Source organism: Mastomys coucha, unplaced genomic scaffold (assembly GCF_008632895.1).
Source record: "Mastomys coucha isolate ucsf_1 unplaced genomic scaffold, UCSF_Mcou_1 pScaffold14, whole genome shotgun sequence".
Taxonomy (NCBI): Eukaryota; Metazoa; Chordata; class Mammalia; order Rodentia; family Muridae; genus Mastomys; species Mastomys coucha.
Window position 1 is genome coordinate 135702165 of NW_022196896.1, and position 26995 is coordinate 135729159.

The following is a 26995-nucleotide window of genomic DNA, read 5'->3' on the forward strand; positions in this document are numbered from 1 at the left end:
GTTTCCCTGTGTAGCCCTGGCTGACCTGGAACTCACTCTGTAGAACAGGCTGGCCTTGAACTCTTCAGAAATCCACCTGCCTCAGCCTCCCAAGTGCTAGGATTAAAGGTGTGTGCCACCACTGCTCAGCAAAATGTCTTATAGATATCTGTTAAATCCATTTGGTCCATAACTTCTGTTAGTTCCACTGTGTCTCTGTTTAGTTTCTCTTTCCATGATCTGTTCATTGCTGAGAGTGGGGTGCTGAAGTCTCCCACTATTATTGTGTGCAGTGCAATGTGTGCTTTGAGCTTTAGTTAAGTTTCTTTTATGAAACTTTTTTTATGTGAGTACCCTTGCATTTAGAGCACAGATGTTCAGAATTGAGAGTTTTTCTTGGTAGATTTTTCCTTTGATGAATATGAAGTGTCTTTCCTTAAACTTTTTGATAACTTTTGGTTGAAAGTTGATTTTGTTCGATATTAGAATGGCTACTCCAGCTTGTTTCTTCGGACCATTTGCTTGGAAAATTGTTTTCCAGCCTTTTACTCTGGGGTAGTGTCTGTCTTTGACACTGAAATGCGTTTCCTGTATGCAGCAAAATGCTGGGGTCTATTTACATACCCAGTCTGTTAGTCTATATCTTTTTATTGGGGAATTGAGTCCATTGATGTTAAGAGATATTAAGGAATAATGATTGTTACTCCCTTTTATTTTTGATGTTATTTTTATGTTTGTGTGGCTATCTTCTTTTCGGTTTGTTGAAAGGAGATTATTTTCTTGCTTTTTCTAGGGTGTAGGTTCCCTCCTTGTGTTGGTGTCTCCCATCTATTATCCTTTGTAGGGCTGGATTTGTGGATAGATATTGTGTAAATTTGTTTTTGTCATGGAATATCTTGGCTTCTCCATGTACAGTAATTGAGAGTTTTGCTGGGTATAGTAGCCTGGGCTGGTTAGGGTCTGTATAACATCTGCTCAGATCTTCTAGCTTTCATAGTCTGGTGAGAAGTCTGGTGTAATTCTGATAGGCCTGCCTTTATATGTTACTTGACCTTTTCCCCTTACTGCTTTTAATACTCTTTCTTTGTTTTGTGCATTTCATGTTTTGAGTATTATGTGACAGGAGTAATTTCTTTTCTGATCCAATCTATTTGGAGTTCTGTAGGCTTCTCGTATGTTTCTGGGCATCTCTTTCTTTAAGTTAAGGAAGTTTTCTTCTATAATTTTGTTGAAGATATTTACTGGCCCTTAAAGTTGGGAATCTTCACTCTCTTCTATATCTACTATCCTTAGATTTGGTCTTCTCATTGTATCCTGAATTTCCTGGATGTTTTGGGTTAGGAGCTTTTTGCATTTTGTGTTTTCTTTGACTGTTGTGTCAATGTTTTCTATGGTATCTTCTGCACCTGAGATTCTCTCTTCTATCTCTTGTATTCTGTTGGTGATGCTTGCACCTATGACTCTTGATCTCTTTCCTAGGTTTTCTATCTCCAGGGTTGTCTCCCTTTGTGATTTCTTTATTGTTTCTATTTTCATTTTTAGATCCTAGAGGGTTTTTTCAGTTCCTTCACCTGTTTGTTTGTGTTTTCCTGTAATCTTTAAGGGATTTTTGTGATTCCTCCTTAAGGGCTTCTACTGTTAATCTGTGTTCTCCTGTATTTCTTTAAGGGAGTCATTTATGTCCTTCTTAAAGTCCTCTATCATCTTCATGAGATGTGATTTTAAATCAGAGTCTTGTTTTTCTGGTGTGTTGAGGTATACAGGGCTCTCTGTGGTAAGAAAACTGGGTTCTGATGATGCCAAGTAGCCTTGGTTTCTGTTGCTTATGTTTTTACCCTTGCCTCTCACCATCTGATTATGTCTGGTGTTAGCTGGTCTTGCTGTTTCTCACCGTGGCTTGTTCCTCCTGCAAGCCTGTGTGTCAGTACTCCTGGGAGACCAGTTCTCTCTGGGAGGAATGTGGGTATGGAAAGCTGAGGCACGGGGCCAGCTCTAGGGTGAAGAAGAAAACCAAAAGAATCCTGTCCCAAGCTTGGTTCCTGTGTCCTGATGGCTCTGGGAGCATCACTCTTGGGCCAGGAATTTAAACAGAAGTGGTGGTCTTACCTGTGCTCACAGGTGTGTTGGCACTCCTGGGAGATCAGCTCTCTCCTGGAGGTATTTGGGTGTACTGCACTCCAGGTGCAGACGGAAATAGGAAGGCTACATTAAGGATTTTTATCCTCAGTATTTGAGGATATTTGAGGTTGAAGAGCTGACTAGGAACAATTTTTCTTTTTCTTAAATACTTATTTAAAAAAAAAGATTTGTTTTTAATTGTGTGTTGTGTTTGTGTGTATGCATGACGAGGGGAGAGAAAGAAAAGGAGAGGGGAAGTAGGGAGGGAGGGAGGGAGGATTGTGTTATGTGTACACAAGTGCAGGTGTCTGTGAGGTCTATAGAAGGTGTTGGATCTCCTGGACCTAGAGCTACAGTCAGTTGTAAGTTGTGTTCTGTGGGTGTTGGGAACCAAACTCAGATCCTCTACAAAACTAGAACATACACTCATAGTAACTGAGCTGTCTCTGTAGTCCCAGGACAAGTTTAAACACCTTGTCAGGCCAAAATAATCTCATTTTTTTTTTTGTCTACTCAAATCTCCTGGTGTAGGAAGTGAATTCTCATGTTCTTAAACAGATTCAGAAGTAGCCCCTGAAAAGTCCCGAGTCTTGCAGACTTTGGCTCCCTTTTCCAACCCAATGTTAAGGAAAGCGAGTTGACCTTTCACCTAGATGAGACTGTTTGCAGGAAGTCCTTTCTTTTGGCAGCAGAGCAACAGACTCAGATCTTGTTTTGGCTTTTAAGTGTAAAATGATATAGAAAAGCTTCTGCCATTAGCACAGTGCTTTTATTTCATTTGCCTGTTTATCAAAATGTGAATACACAAATAAATAATTGAAGTTCTGTTTTAAGTATCTAACTGTTCTATTTATCTGAGAACTTACTGCCAAACCATCAGTTAATTTTCATTTTAAGGCTCTATGAAGTTGTTTGAAAAGATTATATGTTTCAATAAACACTTTTTGATGCAATGTACTGAACCCTATTATTTTCTTTGTGTATATGGCTCAGAGCCATTGTTACAAACATTATTTGTAGCATAGGATTGCAATGTGGTGATACCTTTACTGGACAGAAGGTATTTGGTTTTTTCTATCTCCTTTCTAGTTTTTTTCTGCTCTCAATCTGTTTACCAGTAGTAGGTTCATCTCTATTTATTAAGCTTCATCTGCTAAGGAAGTAGCCAGTTAGATTTGTCAACATCCGCCACTAGTGAAGTATAAATAGATTTGGTGTGACAGTCTGGAATTCCCAGTGAGCAGGACCCTAAAGTGGACTTTGGCACATGAGCCCTGGCACTTAGAGAACTGTGTTCTTTTATTTGTTGGTTTGGAGCCAGGTTCCATGTGGGTGAGGCTTTACAGTACAAAGGTATCTACTAAACTGAGAGAGAGGTGGAGCCAATGGACCTACCCATATGCTTTCAGTTCTATGACTTCCTTGCATTGAAGTCTCATATTTAGCTTTAGTGGGGGAAATTAAAATTTTAGAACAAACATCTTTTATAAACTTAAGTCATGTCTTTACTATAATAAACAGCAAATGGTGATTCATTTTCTCTTGGAAAGGATTATAGATAAGATAATGGTCGATATGAATAACTGGTCAAGCTTCCAAAGTCAACACTATACAAAAAGTGAAAAAGATTCAGTCAATACCCATATAAGGAGGATATCCCTTATGTCCTCCTCGTAGAAATACAGATATGCAAATATGCTGAATTTATATTCTCACAGTGACTCTTGCAAACCCTGCATTGTAATACTAGCTGGCCCAAACATTCTTCAGCACTGGCCTTTATCTAAATTCCAATAAGCACATTGCTTCAGGACTTTATAAAAATGGGGTGTTTGGATTAGTCACGCACTGTCAAGAACAATAACAACAACAACAACAACAAAAGACAAGGCCTACAACTTTACATGTGGCAGATGCTTCACTTAAAAAACAATTAGACATTTAATTGATTGTTATTTTAGATTACCAATGAGTCAAATATGATGATAACCATTTGTGAAAACTAAAACTGAGAAAGTCTGTGAGACCTAACACTGTCTCCACTCTTCTCTCTCTCCTCTTTATGTGTGTTAACAATCACTGTTTGGATGTATACATAGATACAGAAGTGAAAGCTTGCATTGTTGTTGGGAAGAACACAAAGTATATCAACTATCACAATCAGGATCCAAGATCCTCATTGTCTGGGCTTAGTTTCCTCTCAAACATCCTCTAACAAGAGTTTGGCTCTCCTCCAACCCCACTGATGGTTATACTGAACAATACCCATGATGGACTTTAATGGTATATCTAGAGACAAAATAACATTTCTCTGGGAAACATCTATAGGAAAGTTTGCTAACACTTTGAAAAAGAATAAAACTATATCTTTCAGAGACTAAATCTAATTTCCCTAATATACTGAGACAGAGTTTAGGCTGATGATTGAATTTGCATGTATTGAGCACATTTTGTTTCTTTCAAACTGGATTTGGCAATAGATGTGCTGGTGTACAAACTTTACATTGCTATATTGGAAGCCAGTATAATTTATTATAATGCCCCAAATAAAATAACTCTAAATTATTTTCTTTTAAAACTCAGAAATCAATCTTCTTGAAACACATTGGATCTCTTGAAATTCATCTTCATTTAAATTTTCATATGGCTCAATAATAATCTTCTCTAGTTATCATTTCTAATTTAAAGAGACATCTTCAAATTGATAAGGTAATGGGGTGAGTAGACACAGTTCCCATATATTCTTCCTTTGAAAATGACTTAAGATTTTATTTAAGAAAATGTAGGTGGTGCTTATTCTTTTTAGTTCCTCCTGGAAATTTCTTGTTAGTTTAATAATATCTTTCTATTCTTTTTTGGTAACCTAGTAGATACAGGATTTATTGAAGCAAAGATCATGAATCTACTTTCCCCTTGCCCAAGACTTCTTTGTCACAATGACAATCAAGTCCATTCCCAACTGTGGTATCCATTTCAATCAATTTTTCCTCAGTTCCAGGCAGAGTGAGCTGGCTCTGGTGCTGTTTCTACATAAGAAATATGACAGATTCATTTAATCCCATGTCACAGGATGGAAGCTGAAATGCAGAAAATCCCTGGCCCAGTCCAGCCTTGCTCTAAGGCTAAATAAAGGAAGGCATATGAACACAAGATTTCTTAGCTGTCTGGTTTTATCACAAGTCCCAACTGCCTTCTTTATAATCTTCTAGGTACCAAAGAGGTTGTTGTGAATGTGGATGATGATGGAGTCATTTCTTTGAACTTTGAATGTGATCAGATGACTCCCAAGTCGGAATTTGTCTGGTCCAAAGATTATGAACCTACTGAAGACTCTCCACGATTAGACGTCGAAAACAAAGGCAATAAGTAAGGAATACCTCTATCCCAGTAACACATCACCTCTTCACTGTAAGAACATAAGATAAGCTCCTGCTCCTACTTAACCTTTGCGCCATAAGAAAATGACATCATTACTATTCTACATATGGTATTATAAAAATCCACAGCCAGTATAAGCCTGAATATAATCCTTCAATGCACAGTTCTTGAAGTAGAACACATTTGATTAAAGAAAAACAATCAAACTATAAACTTCTCTTCTGGTAACATTAAAATGTTCAGTTGATCTTAGATAGTAACATGGCTGGTAATGGAGCTAGAGAAAATGAGGAAGCATGGTGAACTAGAATATTGATCTGTTCATTAATTAAGTTGTGTGTTCCAGACCATGTGTTGGGTGCCAGAGAAACAATAGAGAGCAAAGCAGAAACCTGTCTCTGAAGGCACAGGCATTATTATACAGGAGCATGATCTGAATTTACCATTAGTCTGACAAGAGAAGTATAGGATTGGTGTAGAAACACCCAGATTACCTGCCAAATGTTCTACCTTAGGCTCCTCAGAAAGGGCAAATCAGGAGACTGTCTCTTTGTAGCATGTGTATATATGCAGCAGAGCTTGGAGATGGGACATTCATACCTGTGTCCTCATCATCCTACCAGAAATCAAGAAAGTCTTCCTAATGGAAAGGATGTTAAACCCAAGATGCCCAGAGCTAGAGAACTTTAGCTCAGTCACAGGTGCACAGACCATGCAAAGTCTCATTTCTAGGAAACATATTTTGTTTTGAAGGACAAAAATGACCTTTAAAGATCTGGGGACAGATGACTTGGGCACCTACTCTTGTGATGTGACAGACACTGATGGGATAGCGTCAAGCTACCTGATAGATGAGGAAGGTGAGTTTAAATCATTTCTCCCTGAGTCTAAAGTTGCTTTCATTTCCCAGTTGTTATCAAGTAGTGTTTGCTTTAGTAGGTAAAGGTTTGCCTTCCATTTTTCTATACAGAAATGAAACGTCTGCTCGCCCTCAGCCAGGAGCACAAGTTCCCAAGTAAGTATCCTGGAACACTTGCATATTTCAGTGGTTTCGCCAGAGTTCAGCTTCTGCAGTAGAACAAATGACAGCTCAAATGGGATTAAGAAAAAGCTTAAAGCCTTACCTGATGGCACAGTGCTGTAATCTTAGTTACTTAGCAGAGACAGGAAAAAGGCAAGCTCAAAGCCTGCCTGGGCTACAGACAGAGGTCAAGTTCAAGGCCAAACTAGACAACCTCAAGATTCTATTTTGACCTAAGAAGTTTTTTTTTTTTTTTATAAGAGCGGGGGTGGGGGTAGAGGCAGAGGAGTCCTGAATTCATGGTCTGGTCTGGGCTACATGATGAAACCTGACAAAGGAAAGAAAAGAGGGAATAAAGAAGGAGAGAGGAAAGAAAAAGAGAAATGCGGAGAGGCATTAGAATATACATCACAAGCCAGCAGCCACACAAACACTTCCTAGAAATGATTCTTTTCTTTGCCATTTCCCCCCAGAAATGACAAGATATTAACATAGAAAAATACTCCATAGGGCTGTGTGTGCTTTTCTGGCAGGCACAGATCCCTGGATTTGACCCCCCATCATCACATAAAACCAGATGTGATGGCACACACCTGTTATCTCAGAACTTGATATCACAAGTTCAAGGTCATCCTGGGCTATACCACAAAATTGGAAGTTAGAGGCCAGCCTGGGCCACCAGGGGCTCTGCCTAAAAAGAGAGAATCAAACAAGAAAATTAGAAGGGGACCAGGAGGAAAGAGAAAGGGAAAGGGGTGGAAAGAAAACCCACACCATGCTTCATTCTGCATGGCAGTGTGAGGATCCAAAGATGTAATATGAGTAAATATGTCTTTCAGTTCTTAACCCATGTGTTTTGGGATCACACTCATATGTTCTGAACATACCCACTTATATGTTTTAGGCAAATCCTTAATGTTAGTACATGATAGGAGACTCAAAGCTCTGAACAAAGCCAATCTAAACACAATGTTTTATACTCTTGGGAAATAGGGTAAAGGGCCTCATTCTGAAGAGGAGCCTTCTTAGCTATTTACACTCCCTTAGACAAAGCACCTTCCAAATAAAAGATTAAACTCTACAGCTGACACCTAAAGGAAAGAACGCTTGAAATAACACCTCGAAGGTTCCGCTACCCACTGGAAGGATCCCTTATCCACTGGCCAGAGAAACACACTGCCATGTTTGAGAAAGCAGATTAAAGAGTGGCGAATGCTCTCCCTCTTTTAAATTAAGAATCTAAAAGATTCCTCAATGCTTGCTTATATTTCTTATGACTGTGGAGTTTTGGGAGGTCCTAGCTCCACGGCATTAACTTTCTCTGTGTGCTTAGTCACCATAAAGCTGGAGAGTTTTATTGTGGATGATACAGTTAATTCTGAAAGCTAGGTGGAAGGTGGAGGCCTCCCTAGACATTCTGGCTCTGTGACCTTGCATGAACCATTTCCGTTTCCCTGGGCTTCGGTTTCTTTTTCTAGGATTGGCAATTGTGACAGTTCTTAGACCCCAGTCAGAAGCTGTTTCTAAGGTACATGTTTACATCCTCTGCTCAAGCCTGATCAAAGTGGAAAGAAGCACTAATCTAGTTAGTAAACACTGCTCATGTATCCAGGCAACAGCCTCCCCAACAACATTTATATTTAGGTTAAAAGATAGTGTCAAGAGAAGTCAAGGCAGGGTGTCACTGTTAAGTTCACGTTGCCTGGGCCTCCCTGGGTTGAGGATCAATTGGACGTGGAGACAGTATAATTAAGGGCTTCGTAGCCAACTCATATTGTTGGCATCTACACTGAGATCTGTTATCTTGCGTACACCTAAGGATTTAAGCAAACTCTAAGCTTCCTTGTTGCACCAGATGTGACATCGTGGCTGGCACACAGGGCGAGCCCAGGGACATGTTTTAATCTTTGAGTGTGACTATCATACCCCAACCCAGAGAAGCTTTTCTGAGACCCTTGAAACAGCATTTTTAAATAGGACAGTTCCAGTATTTTCTTTCACCAACTGCAAGGAGGAAACCTTCAGAGAGCTGCCAGCAAGGCAGAGCAGCCTGTTTTCTCAGTTCACGCCCATCTCCTCCTGGGTAAGGAAGACATCAAGTTGTTTTCTTGAGATTTATAAGGTTCTACCTGTCTCATTTCTCATTGAATATAAAAATTAAAAGTCCCGTTCCTTTATCCTTTAACGTAGTAAACTCTCTGCTCTAAAGCCATTTCCAAAAATATTTTGAAAACCAATAAGCATATGTCTTCAGTCTACAAATAATATGTTTTGCTAGAACAAATAGTTAGAGAAGGTGATTTGGATCTAAAAAAAAAAAAAAAGAAAAGATTAAAAAGTATAGATGTAGAAACTGAAAATAATATGACCTGCTCTGCCATTACTAATGCTAAGTTGCAGTGTGGCAAGTCAGCTTGTCTGAGTGTAGAAGATGCGATATTGTCAACATCCCGCATCAAGGCTCTTCATTTGTAGATATTTGCTATCATCCTACCTACACAGATAATATATTGTGTGCACACACATAAGTGTATATCCATAACTATAAACACACTGCTAGGTGCTCCTAGTTTTCAACACATTATATTTTATAATTATAGAATATTGTCAAAGCAACTGGAGGAAAAAGCAGATACCAAAATATGAACAGCCAACATTTATAGAGCATTTATTATATGCCAGGCCCTTCCTGGGGCATTTAGTTGGAATGTGTCATTTAAACATCCACTGATCCAGAAAGTACTGTGGTGGTTTGAGTTTAGAGGTTAAGAACACGAGGCTAGTGGAGCCAATAATTAAACCAGTTGCAGGTAGCTGGTGAAGCCCAAGGGGCTGGCTCACATGCTGTTCCCACATCCATGCCACAGTCTGTCTCTCTGAATGCACATGTCATGTTTGCTCATTCCCTCAGTGTCAATTCATGGTGATCTGTGTTCCTCTAGACAATATTCTTGTGACTTGGGGACAGACAGGGAACATCAAAGGCTCCCAAAAAGGCCAGTCCCTTCCTTGGCATTGCTATTCCGAGTCACAGTACCATACATTAGGACCTCCATGATGGGCTCCCTAGACTTCTCTGGAAGATGCTTTCTATTCTCAAGATTTATTTGTAACAAGGGTTAACCTCTAGTCTTGGGGGCTATCTTTTATCTGCTCCACTCATTCATTCATTCACACTGGAAAACCACGGTCTTCTGCATAGAAATGGAACTGGTACAAAGAACAGCACAGAATAGCAGGGATAATCACAGACTTAGCTCTGTGTCTCTGGGGTCACTATTCTTTGTTAGCATTCAGCTTTCTTATCAATAAACGTGGTGGGGGATAGAGAACTTACCTCTATTTACTAATCACTAAGGGATCCTGTGACCTTCATTTTCTGATCATTAATGCATCCTGTTATACCATAATTAACTGATAGCCAAGCAAGATGCACAATGTCCATGTTGACAGGTGAGGACCACCTGTTCAAGATCATGTTTCAACCTCAAAGCCTATCTCCTCCCCCCAAATGCATCCCCTCAGTACAGAATACCCAACAGTTTCTTCAATTTTGAAGCAGAACAAATATGTAAGCAATTTTATGAAGTAGATAGGGGAAACACAGAGAATGGCATCCCTGACATTTGGCTGTTAAATAATTTTTTACTAGCAGATTTGGAAGCTACACACTGGCCATCCTGGATCATCGGAGAATTTCTCTTATTTTACCTTGTGACTGCCCTTGAATAACCTTGACTAAAGCAGCAATAGAGAGTCACAGAGGTTAACTGGAAGTGCACCATAGATAACTTCATCTTTCTTGTTTTGACACTTCCGATAACTATGCTTCAAAAGGGGTGAGATCCCATGTATGAGACTCGAGACCCCTGTCCCCTTGTCTGAGGCCCTCTATAATGATGTCCCTTAGTCTGAGGTCCCCCTATAAGGACGTCCCTTAGTCTGAGGTCCCCCTATAATGACGTCCCTTAGTCTGAGGTCCCCCTATAATGACGTCCCTTAGTCTGAGGTCCCCCTATAATGACGTCCCTTAGTCTGAGGTCCCCCTATAATGACGTCCCTTAGTCTGAGGTCCCCCTATAATGACGTCCCTTAGTCTGAGGTCCCCCTATAATGACGTCCCTTAGTCTAAGGTCCCCCTATAATGACGTCCCTTAGTCTGAGGTCCCCCTATAATGATGTCCCTTAATCTGAGGTCCCCCTATAATGACATCCCTTAGTCTGAGGTCCCCCTATAATATGCCTACCATCTCTGTATCACATAGGACAAGGGTCTATAATTGCTATTGGTACTGACTATCTTTTTCACTTGTTAGAATATCTGTATCAATTGTTGTTAACCAATGACTTACTCTGTCTATTTTTATTTTCCCTAGCTGTCCCAACTAAGTCAGAGTTGGCGGTTGAAATTTTGGAGAAAGGTCAGGTCCGGTTTTGGATGCAGGCTGAGAAGCTGTCTGGCAATGCCAAAGTCAACTACATATTTAATGAGAAGGAAATTTTCGAGGGGCCGGTAGGGTTTACATTTGTTGCTTTTAGTTAAAAACATTTATTTTTGATATTTTAATTTTTTAAAATTTAATTTTAAAGAATTTCATATATATAATGTGGCTTGTATGTATGTTTTTAGGGAGATCCTATCAGGGGCACATCCTAGGAAAAGACTGACTCTCCCTCTCTGGGCAGTCATTAACTGCCTGCAACTCTCATTTAGAGATAAGGCATTCTGAGACTTCCCCCATCTACAGAGGCATGTCAACTGTGAAGGTCTTGTTTAAGTAGCCACATTGTTGAGATTTCAAACTATTCATAATCAGTTTCTGTGTAAGCATCTACCTACATAATATGTTCATTTTTCTTTGAACAAGATATTTAGACAACATGCTTAGTTGTCTAGAAATATTAAAATTCTGATTCTTTAAGTTTTTTTTTTATTTCATCAGAGTTATTGTCTTTAAAGCAAGATATTTTCCTTGCTAATTTCTCTGGCTTTGTCTTTTCACACTGAAGAAATACAAGATGCACATCGACCGAAACACGGGCATCATTGAAATGTTCATGGAGAAGCTACAGGATGAGGATGAAGGGACATACACATTCCAGATTCAAGATGGAAAAGCAACCGGCCATTCTACTCTTGTTCTCATTGGAGATGGTAAGAACTCTGAAGGACAGTCAGTGGGACACCCGGTGACTCATGCCAATAGAAATACCTCACGGCTTAAGAGAGGTCCTGGACTGCTGGGCTGGAACTCTTTATTGGATTCCTGCATCAAATTAAAAATCCAGTCAATACTTCCCGTAGTATTCCATTGCCTAGAAATGAACATTGCTTTAAAGGAACGCCAAAATCTTCCCCGACTTTGAGGCATGGCTGGACTTAAGTGGTTTTATATGTAAACAAGTATGTACTGCTAAGTTCTCCAACCTAGGAAATTTCAGGGCAGCCAGAACTGTATATATATATGTCTCAGTAACAAACCATGACACTATTTTAACAACATGTGGTGGTTACTGTAAGTTATTAAACTTTGGAGAGAAAAAAAAATGTGAAAGTACTGTATGTGTGCCAAACCTGTCAATCATATATAGTCACTAGACTGTAGAGGTCAGCTGTAATAATTGTCTGTAGAAACCATTATGATTTAAAATGTGGCATTTTACAAGCTTTGAAAAGACTGCCAAATGTCTGTTTGTAATAGCCAGTATGGCTTTACCATTTCCTAGCTTTATGACCTTGGAAAAGTTATTTAGTCTTGGGGTTTGGGAGATGGTTTAGTTAATAAAGTGTTGGCACTCCAAACAATAAGACCTGAGTTTGGATAATCAGCATTGCAGCACTTACTCATCCCAGTACTGGGAATACAGAGACTGAAGACTCCCTGGAGCTTGCTGGCAGCCAGGCTAGCCAAATCAGTGAGCTCTAGGTCTAGTTTAAAATCTTATCTTTAAAAAGGAGAGAGAGATTTGTTTTTTATTCTTAAGTATGAGTATATGTGTTTCTGTGTGGGTATCTGCAGAAGTGTGTTTGAGCAGGAATTACAGATGGCTGCCAACTGCCCAGTATGGGTGCTGAGACTTGAACCCTGGTCCTGAGTAAAAGCAATACATACTCTTAATCACTGAGCCATCTCTCCAGTCCTAAAACCCAGTCTTAAAAAAATAAGGAGAGCATTGGGTGTGGTGGAGCAAAATTTTAATCCCAGCACTTGGGAAGTAGAGGCAGTCAGATCTCTGAGTTCAAGGACAGCCCAATCTATACATAAGTTTCAGCACAACCAAGCTTATAGTGAGACCCTGTCTTGACGGGTACATAGAGGAGAATTAGCAAACATATCTGATGTCTACTTCCAACTTATATATACACACACATCCTCACATACACAGGCACACACACTCACATATAAATACATACACATATTCTACTCATACACTCAAGTTCACATACACTCATACTCACACTCACACTCTCATACTCACACTCACACACACTCACATTCACACACACATGCACTCACAGACACATGCACACATACTCAAATTCACACACATATTCTCACACTTATTATAGACACTCACACAGACACATACATTTACACATGCATTCACATCTATTCCCCACATATACACATATATTATACACATACACTCACACACTCACATACATACACACACATTCATACTCACACATACACACAGATACACTCACACACTCTCACATTCACACATACACTCACACACATAAACACATATACACACATACACACTCATTTACATACATTCACACACATTCTCACGTACACATACACATACACATACACATATATACATACACTTACACACTCACATACATACTCACACACACATTCATACTCACACACACACATCCATACATGTACACTCACACACTCTCACATTTACACATACACTCACACACACATAAACACATACACACTTACAAACTCATTTACATACATTCATACACATTCTTACGTACACATTCATACTCACACATACATATTCACACATATACACCAACATATAAACAGTCACTCACATTCACACTCAGACACTCACATATACATACACACTCATACAACATACACTCACACATACTCACATACATATACACACATAAACACACATACATACTTATAAATATACACTCACACACACTCACACAAACATACAAAGTTACATAGTTTTCAAAGGCTATCTCTTTATAAAAATCAGAGAAACTAGTGTCATCACAATCTATGATATCATAATAATGAAAATAGGTCAATGGATCACTAGCAGCATGGCTGGCATGTGGGTCTGTGCTGCCCAACTCAGTTTCACACTTCCTTGTTTTTCAATTTCAAGTTTATAAGAAGCTACAGAAAGAAGCTGAATTCCAGCGACAAGAATGGATCAGGAAACAAGGTAAAAATAGATACTGTTTTTTTTTTAAGTATTCTAAAGTTATTTCCATAGCAAATTTAAATGAGCAGCATTTCACATTTGCTGAAAAATAATTTAAAACAGTAATTATTAAATATGTAGGCATTAAGATATTTTAAAACCAAATCCCTAACTTTAAGAAAATCTGACTCCAAATATAAATCGCCTAAGGATTTAAGGATTTTGAGCTTTGATCTTGCGTCTGCGACTAGTTAAAAGATGGCTTATGTCATTAAAATTTCACAGGCCCACATTTTGCTGAGTATTTGAGCTGGGAAGTGACTGGTGAATGTAACGTGTTGTTGAAATGCAAGGTAAGAGTGGGTGCGTTTTAATATTTGATTCAGGAGAAAGAAAGATAAAACTGAATGTGGACCAAAGATCAACCTTTCCACTTCCCAAGCAGCAGACACAGCCTTTCTGATGATTGCTATAGACCCTTTGGTTGGAGAGAGACAGTAAAACCACCTGAGGAAAGGAACTCCTGCTGTTGCCCCTGAGCTCCAGAAGGGCATAGACAAAAGGGCAGTTTGAAGATCCCTTCCCCAAAATGCATGGGGTTTATGGTGGATTTTGTTTTGTTTTGGATTTTGGGATAATTGTGCTTGCACACAGAGACATCTAAGAGAAAAACCTATGGATACAGTGATTTTTTTTTTTAAGTTGGAAAGCACTTCTTTGATATGCCTTGATTGAATGGACACATAGTGCTCTTTCTTGGCATCAGTTTTAAGCTGGGTTTGAAACAATGTAGCATTACACAAGGGGGCTTGACTACCAATCCCTCTGTTCCTTTAGGAGTGAGCCTGGCAATAAGATAGTGTCCATTCCATTCCAATTGTTGCAGTATATCCATGCAGAAAGCAGTTCTACCACCCAATGTAGAATTTTGGTGTTTGTCATGGAAATCAGATGTTAAGACAATTTTTACCACTGGAAATAGAGATGCTACTGATTTAAGCTTATTTTCTAGTGTTCCCCTTGTTGTAACATTTTCTTCACTAAAATCATTTTAGACCAATTTCTTTACAACCCTGTGTCCTCTGACTTCAAATTCAGTATTTTTTCTTTAATACTCAGACGCATAAGAACTGCTTACCTTCATAAAAATGACATTTATTTCTTCAAGGATGGTAATCATGACTCTTCTTACAGGTAGCAAATATTAAAAAAGAGACTCACATTGTATGGTACAAAGATGAACGGGAGATCTCTGTGGATGAGAAACATGACTTTAAGGATGGCATTTGTACCCTGCTCATCACAGAGGTAGGTGGCCGTGGACATGCGAGCTGCCAGCTCTGTATCTTGGTTTGCTCAACAGAAACTCGATTCATCATTCATTCCATGTCCTGAGTTACAACAGCTTACATCTAACTGCTATAGGAACACATTTATAATCCCAGTGGTGGACACAGAGAGACAGGTGGATCCTGGAAGCTTTGTGGTCAGCTAGTGTAGCTGCATTGGAGAGCTCCAGGCCCTAGTGAGAGACCCTACCTCAAAACACAAGGTTGTAGATGGAGAGATGGCTCAATGTTAAGAGCACTAGTTACTCTTCCAGGGACCTGGATTTGATTTCCAGCACCCACATGGTGACTCACAACCGCCTTTCTCAACTAAAATAGTTCGGGACTGCTTTCTTTAGAAGCATGTGTCACTGTACACAGTTACTACATGCATGTGGTATAGAAACAGACATGCTGTCAGAACACTCACACACATGTAATAAAAGTGAATGGTTAAAAACAAACAAGATGATAGCCCCTGAAGAGTGATGCCAAGGTTGATCTCCACCTCCACTCACATGTTGTATGTACATCCATACACAGCCACACAATACACATGCATTCACAATGAGCATTCACACACACATGCACACACATACACACACACAGTTGTACCAACCAGATCTGAGCTATGATAAACTCTCATGTTCACTGTCTCCTCAGTTTTCCAAGAAAGATGCTGGATTTTATGAAGTTATCCTGAAAGATGACCGAGGAAAAGATAAGAGCAGATTGAAACTTGTGGATGAAGGTGAATCTATCAACTAATATGGTCTGTCTCATGGGTTCTACAGCTACCAGAGTTATGACCCAGGGCTCGGCTGGCCATGGACAACATGCTGATTTGTGTCCACTGACTTTAATTTAATTGAAATTCCAGCAGAGCAAAGTACTGTCCTTTTTCAAAAACAGTTTTCCTTTTTGACTTCCTAGAAATCAAAAATATACTTTTGATCCTTAGAGAATTTATAGCCTGCAGGCCACTAAAAGTCTGTTTTCAATTTAAATCATTATTTTTGTTTCAACTCTACAAAAATGTTCTAGGATCAAAACCTTCTTAGAAGAATGCCAATAAATCAGCCCATTGTAAGGTTGGTAACAAAGATTCATGTATGAAATCTTAGATCTTGCAATTATTATCACATCAAAGCAGCCATTCCCATTTTTCAGAGACTTTTACTAAGGGCAAATATAACATGATAACACAAAGCTACTTATAGCCCCCCCACCCCCAAATATCAGTTTTTCCCTCAATACAGCAGGATTGCAATTAACTGCAGAGACAGTAATTTGTCTTCCAGTTCTCAGTAGAGGTGGGACTACAGTTAACAAAGACTACAGTTACATCAATTCATTATGAATTGATGACACAGATAAAAAAACTCATGTAATTTAAATTAAGGTTTTCTGGGACTTAAGAAGTAAGCATTCATACCAAAGCCATCAGGCTTTCTGGAAAAAGGAAGACCAAAATGTGGACATTTCATTCCTTCTTAAAAGGGGAAACAAAATACCCATGGAAGAGGTTGCAGAGACTATGGAGCAGAGACTGAAAGAAGGACAAGTCAGTCTGATATAGCTGTCTCCTGAGAGGCTCTGATAGTACCTGACTAATACAGATGTAGAGGCTCACAGCCATCCATTGAACTGAGTACAGGGTCCCCAGTGAAGGAGTTAGAGAAAGGATCCAAGGAGCTGAATGGTTTGCAGCCCCTTAGGACGAACAACAATATGAACTAACTAGTACCCTCAGAGCTCCCAGGGACTCAACCACCAACCAAGGAGTATACATGGTGGGACTGATTGCTCTGGCAGCATGTATATAGTAGAGGATTGCAAAGTTAATCATCAATGGGAGGAGAGGCCCTTGGCCCTGTGAAGGTTCTGTGCCCCAGTGTAGGGGAATGCCAGGGTCAATAAGTGGGAGAGGGTGAGGTGGCAAGTATGGGGAGGGGGGAGCCAACAGGGGTTTGTTCTTGTTGCTTTTGTTTGTTTGTTTGTTTGTTTATGGGAAGGGGAACTGGGAAAAGAAAAATCATATGACATGTAAATAAAGAAAATATCTAATAAAAAAAAAAAAGAAGGAAGCATTCATTCCAAAGCCATCAGGCTTTCTGGAAAGGCCATAGTGGCCTTTCCTAGAATGTCCACACAGGGTTAGTTACAAACCAGTCAAGGAAAGCATAGATCAAAACAAGCAGAAGTCTTTTTAAAGCCTTATAAAACTGAGTTATTTTACTAACAAACAAACAAACAAACAAACAAAAAACCCTATCAGTGAGTCACCAAATTTACCTTCTGTCAAATGGCTTTCACTAGACAGGGACTGTTTGAGAACTAACAGCTTGAAATTTGACCTTAGATGGAATATGCTTATGCTAAAGTTTTGGCTATGCCTCTCTATCTACAGCCTTCCAAGACTTGATGACTGAAGTATGCAGGAAGATAGGTAAGTTAGCATTTCCTTGCCACAGCAAATGCTTCAGTACACCCCTTCCAGGAGAGACCGGCAGGTGCATTAACTGTACTGCTTTCTTCTTCAGCTTTGTCTGCCACGGACCTGAAAATCCAAAGCACAGCCGAGGGCATCCGGCTGTACTCTTTTGTCTGTTATTACCTGGATGACTTGAAAGTTAACTGGTCCCACAAGTAAGTACCTGCAGACTGACTTGCCAGGTAGACATTTCCCCCTCTCAGGCAAGTAGGAGGAATGAAAACCAAAACCCAACCCCTTTTAAGAAAGAGGTATCATATTGAAGAACACAGGACAGAACACTGAAGCCCCGCCTTTATGATTTTAGCTGTTTCTCTCAACACACATGGTGAAGCCCTAGTGATGGCTAGCATTATATCTTTGCTTGTGATGGACATATCATCATTTGTCAATATCTCTGTAATGTACCTGGGTCAGCCATACACAGGCTACCTCTGTGCTGCCAAGCATCCACAGCTGTGTTTTCAGCCCCTATGTGTACAGTCAGCGCGTGTGCTCTGAAACAAACTAAAGCAATGAGCGCTAGGAGAACTCTTGAGTTTCCTATAATCTGCACTCAGAGCCATTTAACATGGGAGTCTCATCCTGAGAGGAGTCCTGGCTTGTTGATGTCCATTACAACAGCTGGCGTAATTAGGCATTAGCATCTTGTATCTGGCTTGTCCAGTTTGGGGACCTGTGTTTGAACTGCATCAATCTGGAAGTCTACCCTCATCCTAGGCTGCCTTTGTGAGCATTCATGTTTACCTTGAATTCCATAGATACCTGACTCAAACCAGACTTTTCAACCTAATCCTGACAGTTTACTCAACCTCTGCATCCCCTGAGACAACCTTGGTAAAAAGAGAAAAGAGACAGTCTAGATAATCTGTGGTGATGCGGCCACCTCCAGTTCAATCTAGTTTAGACATTCATTCTAAACTATTAACAGAGTCCTGTAGCATCCTTTGAGGAAGCAGATAACAATGGCTGTTTATATTATTCCTTCCCTGGGCACTTAGCAGTCCAGCAGACATTGCTGCCAACCAGTCAACATGTGGGTTCTTTCATAGCCATATGGCTCTGTGAAGTAGGCATTCTTCTCTTCAGGGGTGACTTGGGAGTGGGCCCATAGCTAAGTGAGCTGATGGCTATTCCAGTTAGTCTGGCTCCAGAGCTAAGCTAGCTCATTCTATCACACACACACACACATACACACACACACACACACACACACACACACTTCCATACTGCATGGAAAGTTTCAAATGTGGGGGAGAACAGGCTGACCATTGGGTACCAAGGTACAGAATAAAACAAAGCATCTTTGCTGTTTGTGACTGTGACTATACATTGTATATTTCAAAAAGCTATAGAAAAAGATTTGGGAAGTTTTCATTGTAAAGAAATTATAAGCAGGCTGTGTATGGTGGTGCTTCCCTTTAATCCCAGTACTTGGAAGACAGAGGCAGACAGTTCTTTTTGAGTTTAAGGCCAGTCTGGTCTGCACAGTAAGTTCTAGGCCAGCCAGGGCCACATAGAAAAGAAAGCTAGTTTGGGAAGATATTTTTAACCTGGTTTAAATAGAATACTGTCCCTTTATGATATAAACACACACTGAGGATTGTTGTGCATATATTATTATTATTTTTTAAGATTTTATTTATTGTATATATATTAGTACACTGTAGCTGTCTTCAGACACACCAGAAGAGGGCATCGGATCCCATTATGGATGGTTGTGAGCCACCATATGGTTGCTGGGATTTGAACTCAAGACCTCTGGAAGAGCAGTCGGTGCTCTTAACCGCTGAGCCATCTCTCCAGCCCTGTGCATATATTATTAATGCATGCATGTATATATGTGTATATATATATATGTATATATACATATATATGTATATGTTATGATTGAATGAAAAAATGAGGGCATGACTGCTCCCAGGTATGGTGGAGGAGGAAGTTTATTGTAGATATGAGAGAGAAAACAACCAGAGGCATGTGGAAGTATCCAGACTGAACAGGGCCATGAGAGGAGAGGGACAAAGGGAGAGCTAGAGAGAACAGAGAGGAAGCAAAGCCAAGAGGCCAGGAGCAAGCTAGGAGACCAAGAGTGCAAGATCATAAGAGGGCAAGAGATGGAGAGACCACATGGCCAAATGGCTGGATTATATAGGGGTCAGAGGCTGGGGAAGGGAAGCCCCTAGATTGCAGAGTCTAGGGTACAGAGCAGGGTGAGAAAGGCTGAGAGAAGGTAGGGCACCGTAACAGGTATTGATGCTGAGAGAGATTGGCAGCCAGTGTCTGCTTTGATATGTTAATCAGATACTTCAGCTTGCCATTTATCCTGAGTTTGAGACCTAATGATAACATAAGACATGGTGGCACACAGCTCTAATAACAATATTTAGAAAAATCGAAGCAGAAGGATTATGAGTTCAAGGCCAATATGGGCTACATAGGGAGCTTCCAGCTAGCTGGGCTACTCAGCAAGCACTTGCCTTAAAAAACAATGCCAGAAGTCATGTGATGCTGAGGATGGTGTACTGCAGGTGCACATCTGTAATCCCAGTACTAAAGAGACAAGAAGATTGAAAATTTGAGGGCAACTCATACGTACTACAGAGCAAAACCTGTCTCAAAACAAGTAAGCAAAACTGAAACAGCAGACCCAGCCCTACCCCACTAAAATGTGTCAGGGTAGCTCAGTGGCAGAGCACCTGTCTAGCATACACAAGACTGAGTTCAATCCCCAGCACCACAAAGAAGGAAGGAAAAAAAAGAGTTAACCAGTACCAGTTCCTACACAGCATTCGCTAGTGTTTACTAACATGCAGACTGGCATTTGATGAAGCTCTTGGGCTTTGACTGAGCTCTTGGTCATTTGCTGAGTTCTAGAATTAAATACAAATGGCTGTGTGGAACACTGTGGCTTTGGCCCGTTGTTCTTTTTTTTTTTTTCTTTAGAAAATAGTGCAGAGAAGTAATTAAAATTTAAAATAGACCAAATCCTAGGACATTCCTTGGTGACACCCAGGACACTATAATATATCAGTGTGAAGAATGAGGGGAGCAGAATTAGCTGGATCATCTATCACAGTGCTGTGCCTTAGATCCAGGAAGATGGCTTAGTGGGTAAAGGCACTCAGACTTGAGGTCTATCCTAGATGGAAGTGGAAGGAAAGAAATGAATAACAAATTGTTCTCTGGCCTCCACATGTGCATTATGGCACACCACACAGGCACACACGTGTGTGCACACATGCACACAAACAGTAATAATTAAATACATAAATGTAGTATTTTAAAGTTTTATCTTTTGTAACAGAACTATTCAAGGACTAGAAAAAGAGCTCAGTGGTTAAGAGCACATACTGACCTTCTAGAGGATTGGAGTTTGTACTGGCTGGTTTTGTGTGTCAAGTTGACACAGGCTAGAGTTATCACAGAGAAGGGAGTTTCAGTTGGGGAAGTGCCTCCATGAGATCCAGCTGTGGGGCATTTTCTCAATTAGTGATCAATGTGGGGAAGCTCATTGTGGGTGGTGCCATCCCTGGGCTGGAAGTCTTGGGTTCTATAAGAGAGCAGGCTGAGCAAGCCAGAGGAAGCAAGACAGTAAGGAACATCTCTCCATGGCCTCTGTGTTAGCTCCTGCTTCCTGACCTGCTTGAGTTCCAGTCCTGGCTTCCTTTGGTAATGAACAGCAATGTGGAAGTAAACTGAATAAACCCTTTCCTGCCCAGCTTGCTTCTTGGTCATGATATTTGTGCAAGAATAGAAACCCTGACTAAGACAGAGTTCAATTACCAGGAACTAAGTCAAATGGTTCACAAGCATCTATAATTCCAGCTACAGAGGATCTGACATCTCTGGCTTCTATGGGCAACTGCACTCATGTGCACATAACTTCTCCCCAACACACATATACATAATTAAAATAAGTCTTTTGAAAACATAGTTTTTTAATGAGCACATTGAGAGTATAATTTAAGAAACTTGCCGTTAGAGTAGCAAGGCCTGAGCTTCCTACCGTGTTGTTCTCATTTACATCAGTTTGTCTTATACTTTTGCGCCCACACAAAGCTCAGGGCTTGAGAATTGTACTACTGTGGCTTTCTTTTTTTCTTTTTGTAAGTTGGAGGCATACTGAGAAGAAAAAAAACACACCTTTAGGTGGGTGTTAGCCTTGACTTTGTTTTATCTTCTTTGGCAAGTCATTTAATTCTATGAATTTTATTTTTCTCATATAAGATAAGAACAATACGATCCATTCTGTCAGAAGAACTTAGCATATAGAAGGCACCATTATGAAAGCCAGCCAGAGACTAAATAATTCAAGCAAAGCAGAGATCTGTCTTCTTGTCCCACTCTCTAAGAAAAAGCTACTATTCAGACTAAAAACTGCAGGATACAGATGTGTTTCTTTACCATAGTTTTATGGCATCTCAATTGCTAATATATTTAAAGATATATCAATAAATGTGCAATGTCTCATAGCATTAGTATTATAAGAAAAATACTAAATATTAATTGGAACCTAAATATTTTTAGGTGAAAATGTCTTGTTTTTTAAAGCTCAATTTGAAATTGTACTTAAGCAATAAACTTCCTACATGCTCTTTTGGAAAATACATATGTAGAGATTATGAAGTGGCAGGATTTTGTGGTGGGGAGTTTGAAAACAGGGTTTCTCTGTCTCCTTGGCTGTCCTGAATCTCACTCTGTAGACAAGGCTGGCTTTGAACTCAGAGATCTGCCTGCCTCTATCTCTTGATTATTGGACTTAAAGGTTTGTGCCTGGAAGCATTTATAATATGGTATCACTAGAAGTTTGGTTAGCCCCTTTATGTGCATTTAAAGTACTTCTAATTTTTCTCTCTATTACTTTATATATGTGTATATATATGTCAATTTTGTATACTACTTTTAAAATTTTTATTACATTTATTTTGTGTGTGTGTGTCTGTCTGTGTGTGTGTGTGTGTGTGTGTGTGTGTGTGTATGAGCACATATGACAGCACATGTGGAGGTCAGAGGACAGTTGGTAGGGGTCAGTTCTTTCCTTCTACCACATGAGCTTCGGGGATTCACTCTGGTTGCCAGGCTTACAACCCGCACCTTTACTCCCTGTACCATTCACTGGCCCTATTCTACTTTTTAAAATTTTCTCACTGTCTCACAAAATCTTCATGAAGTGTCTTTTGACTGACAGTATGAGGATACTGTTCTGCCACGCCCTGTTTTCTCTATAACCATATTGTTTTTATGTATCACCATGGTTGGCTCGCAGGGTAAGGGCTGTGTGTCCTTCTGTTTTCACACAGGGTCATGGCACATGCCTCACTTTGTTGACAGCCACTCTGCTGTTCATTCACATTTGACTCTACTTCCAAGTGTGTATTTATGTACCCTTTAATAGCTCTGGAGCAACATATGTCCATAGCTGTCAGGCATGGATAGTCCCTGTTAGTGTGCTTTTTGACTTATCCATTTTGGCCATAGAGCACTTGTGTTAAATATGCAGTAAAATAGTATTTAGTTTGGTCTTTCACCTTTAAAGAGTCTCTTAATCTTGGAAACCAACCCAAGCAAACCCGAAGATAATCGGCACCCCTGAGAAGGATTGAAATGGATACTCAGGCTACTGTCATGAGTTAGTAGATGTTCGGGCTATCACTTGCTGGTCCCTGAAATCCGGATGCTGGGCTTCTGGGCCTATCATCCCCCTGAAGCAGAAAGGTGTAGGCAGGTCTCATGCTTTCTGAAAGCCTGTGGAAGTTTATGGTCTGCCACCTAATAACAGCGGAGGAAAGACCAGCTAGCTGTTCACAGAAGGAAGCACTGATGGCACTGTCTTTGCTTTAACAGTGGGGCTGGGATTAAGTACACGGACAGAGTCAAGAGTGGAGTCACCGGGGAGCAGATCTGGCTGCAGATCAATGAGCCCACTCCCAATGATAAAGGGAAGTACATAATGGAGCTCTTTGATGGAAAGTCTGGACACCAGAAGACGGTGGATCTCTCTGGACAAGGTAAACGTACTTGCTTAAATTCACTATGGAACGAAACAAAGCGACAAAAGGTCGTTATACCCGGGATGTCGAAGGCATTGGTGTTTGGGATGCTTGGGTTGAGGGGACCTGTTCTGACTGGTTACTCTGAATCCCAATCTTCTTGGAAGCCTGTCTTGTTTTTAAGTTCAATTTGATTATATGTCACCTTATGTGAGTGATGCCATTCTACTTAGATCTGGTCAGCTGAGGACTGGTGTGGGCTAGGCTAAAATAATGTCCTCCAGTGCATCTTATTAATAGTGATTTTGGCAAGGTAGTCTTAATTGTGGAAAATTTAGTGGGCAGACAACCATAAAAAGCAGATGGAGACAGCGAACATGGAGAGAAAGCAGGACTCTCGAGGGAAGACTCTTAGAAGAGGTCAGCTGACTCATGATCACCTCCTTAAGAGCAAAGAGTGGAAAGGAACTGTGCATGGGGACTGAGATCTGAGCGTATTCTTCCAGTCCAGGTAGCAGTTGCTTTGACCGGAAAGCTGACTATGAAGGGAATGAATGACCTACCAAAGCTCCAGTAAGTGGTTGGTGAGAGAGCAAGAGCAGAAGGGAAAGGGTTAACTCTGGAAGTGAACAAAGGGGTTTCTCTGTCCAAAACTAGAAAGGAGTGAATGAGAATCAGCAAAGAAAATGAGTAAACGCTGAGCAGGACAGGAGGAAGCTGGAGAGACCACATCTGAAGGTCCCAGATATCTTAGTTACCTGCTGAGAGATTGGAGGTTCTGGTGATAATGGGGGTGAAAAGAGGAACAAGTAAATGACTTAAACAAGCAAAAAGACCAAAGGTGCTGCACAATTACTGAATAAAACTAAGCGAGTTAAGTGAACAGTTAATATCACCATGCCATTTCCCCCCATCCCCTGGCAACATTCTCCCCTCTATTCCTTCTGAAAGAATAAAACCGTCGAGATGAAAGTCACCACAGGAAGATAGGCTAAATCTGACCCACTCCTTGGTGCACTAAGATGGAGTCTTGGTGTACCATACTCTTCGTAGTTTTCAACCTCAGAATAGATTCACAATTTAGACAACAGCTTTCTAAGCATGCATTGAGGTTATGTGTGTGTGTGTGTGTGTGTGTGTGTGTGTGTGTGCATGTGTATGTGTTCTCTAAATTCCCTACTCTCTCCCAATCCCTACCCTTATGCCTACAAAGACTCGCTGAAGGATCTGTGCTCACAGGAGAAGGTGCAGCGAACAGGCAGAGACCTTCTGACCCACATTGCACAAGCAGCGAGCCCTGTGGATCTCTCCCACTGTTCATCTGGCTGTGGGAAATACAATAGAAAGGGGAAGCCACAAGTGGGTGGATAGGTTTAAAACATTTCAAGAATTATTTTTAACAACAAAGCTTATGCAACTACCCCACTTTAACCCCTCATAAGACAAAGGCTGTAGATCCCCTCACCAGGTTGCCATAGCCACCAAACACATTAGCTTGACCACATTTCTCTTTTTCTCCGTATGGTGTGGGAACCAGAAACAGTTCTGGGCTATCACCTTGTGTTCAACCTGAAGCTCAGTCAGTTTCCAGAGGAGAAAAAACAAGGCCCGACTCTATCCTTATTCTCCCATATGTAAAGTGTATGTGTGAGGGGGCTTGGGGATAGGTTAATATAACCCAGTTAAATCCATACTCTCTAGATGTAAATAGGATTCTTGGCTGGGAAGATGGCACCATGAGTGTGAAAGTCTGATGGCCTGAGGCTGGTCCTCAGGGCCCATATAGAAAGCTGGATGTGGGGTACACATCTGCAATCTCTACTTCTATCCTGAGATGGGGTGGGGGCGGAGACAAAATTATCAAGAAACACAAGGCCAGCTAGCCCCAAGTAAGCTCGGCAGCAGAAGAAAGGAGACCCCGCCTCACTGAGCAGCTGGTGAGAACTGGCTCCTAACATCAAGGCATACCCTCAACCCACACGAAAATAAATCCTATCTGTGTGTGTGTGTGTGTGTGTGTGTGTGTGTGTGTGTGAGCATGTGGGTGTGTATGTGCATGAGTGTGTGTATGTGTCTGTGTGTGCATGAGTGTGTGTGAGTATGTGTGTGTGTGTTTGTATGCATGAATATGTATGTGAGTATGTATGTGTGCATGAGTGTGTATGTGAGTATGTGTGTGGGGGTGAGCATGTGTGTGTGTGCATGAGTGTGTGTGAGCATGTGTGTGTGCATGTGTGTGAGCATATGTGTATATATGAGTGTGTATGTATGTGTGTGCTTGTGTGCATGAGTGTGTGTGTTTGTGTGCATAAGCATTTATGTGTGTGTGCATGTGTGTATTTATTTTTAACAACAAAGCTTATGCAACTACCCTACTTTAACCCCCTCATAAGACAAAGGCTGTGGTTCCCCTTACCTCAGGTGTGTGCACACATATGTATGTGTGTGTGTGTGTGTGTGTGTGTGTGTGTGTGTGTGTGTTTCTTGGGCCACAAAGGGGATAGGAGATGAAATAGAAGGATTTCTAAACAAACTCGCCTTTTTTCATGAACTTCAGTCAAGTGTCTCACTCTAAAGTCACAAGGACAAGATTATTTTAGAACCCTGTGATTCTCTTTTTCTTATCTCAGTTGCCTCCATCTCTGCTCCATTGTGCCTTGTGCCTTGAGAAATAATGCTTCAGTGAGAGGAGGGAGGAGGTAGGGAGGAGGATGGAGGAGTAACAGAGGATGGGGAAGATCATGAACAAAGCCCACTGATATGCATGCATGTGAGCAGTGCCTTAGTAACACCTATTGTTCTCTATGCTAACACAATTGTGTTTAAAAAAAAAAAAAAAGAAGTCATGTAGTGGTGGTGCACGCCTTTAATCCCAGCATTTGGGAGGCAGAGGCAGGTGGATTTCTGAATTTGAGGCCAGCCAGGTCTACAGAGTGAGTTCCAGGATAGCCAGGGCTACACAGAGAAACCTTGCCTCAAACAAAACAAAACAAAACAAAACAAACAAACAAAATAAAAATAAAATAAAATAAAAAACAGTGTCTGTTTTGTAATGGATAGAGCTCTGGATTTCAGGCCAGTCTTGGCATACAATATGATAACTATGATTCAGTGTGCTCTCCTGCCTAAATAGAGCAGAAAGCCTAATGTAAAGACATTTGAACTGTCTAGCTGGGAGCCTATGAGGGCTAATTTAATAAGAAAAAGCTTTTTTTCCCTTTCAATAATGTTTAGTCAGCACACTTTTGTTTGAAAGACTTTTACTGGGACTGTTAGCTGA

General features: G+C 40.5%; 1 protein-coding gene across 3 annotated transcripts in view; it reads left to right on the forward strand.

The window, feature by feature from the left end:
* Positions 1-26995, forward strand: part of Myom1 (myomesin 1) — a 117127-nt gene that overhangs the window by 83573 nt on the left and 6559 nt on the right. For all 3 annotated transcript variants that reach the window (XM_031368719.1, XM_031368717.1, XM_031368718.1), the window contains 12 exons: positions 5307-5463; positions 6229-6335; positions 6446-6490; positions 10873-11009; positions 11507-11651; positions 13862-13921; positions 14186-14253; positions 15095-15208; positions 15892-15979; positions 17639-17677; positions 17772-17877; positions 23570-23733. In XM_031368719.1, the coding sequence (XP_031224579.1) occupies positions 5307-5463; positions 6229-6335; positions 6446-6490; positions 10873-11009; positions 11507-11651; positions 13862-13921; positions 14186-14253; positions 15095-15208; positions 15892-15979; positions 17639-17677; positions 17772-17877; positions 23570-23733 (1230 nt within the window). The remainder of the gene's footprint in view (positions 1-5306; positions 5464-6228; positions 6336-6445; positions 6491-10872; positions 11010-11506; positions 11652-13861; positions 13922-14185; positions 14254-15094; positions 15209-15891; positions 15980-17638; positions 17678-17771; positions 17878-23569; positions 23734-26995) is intronic.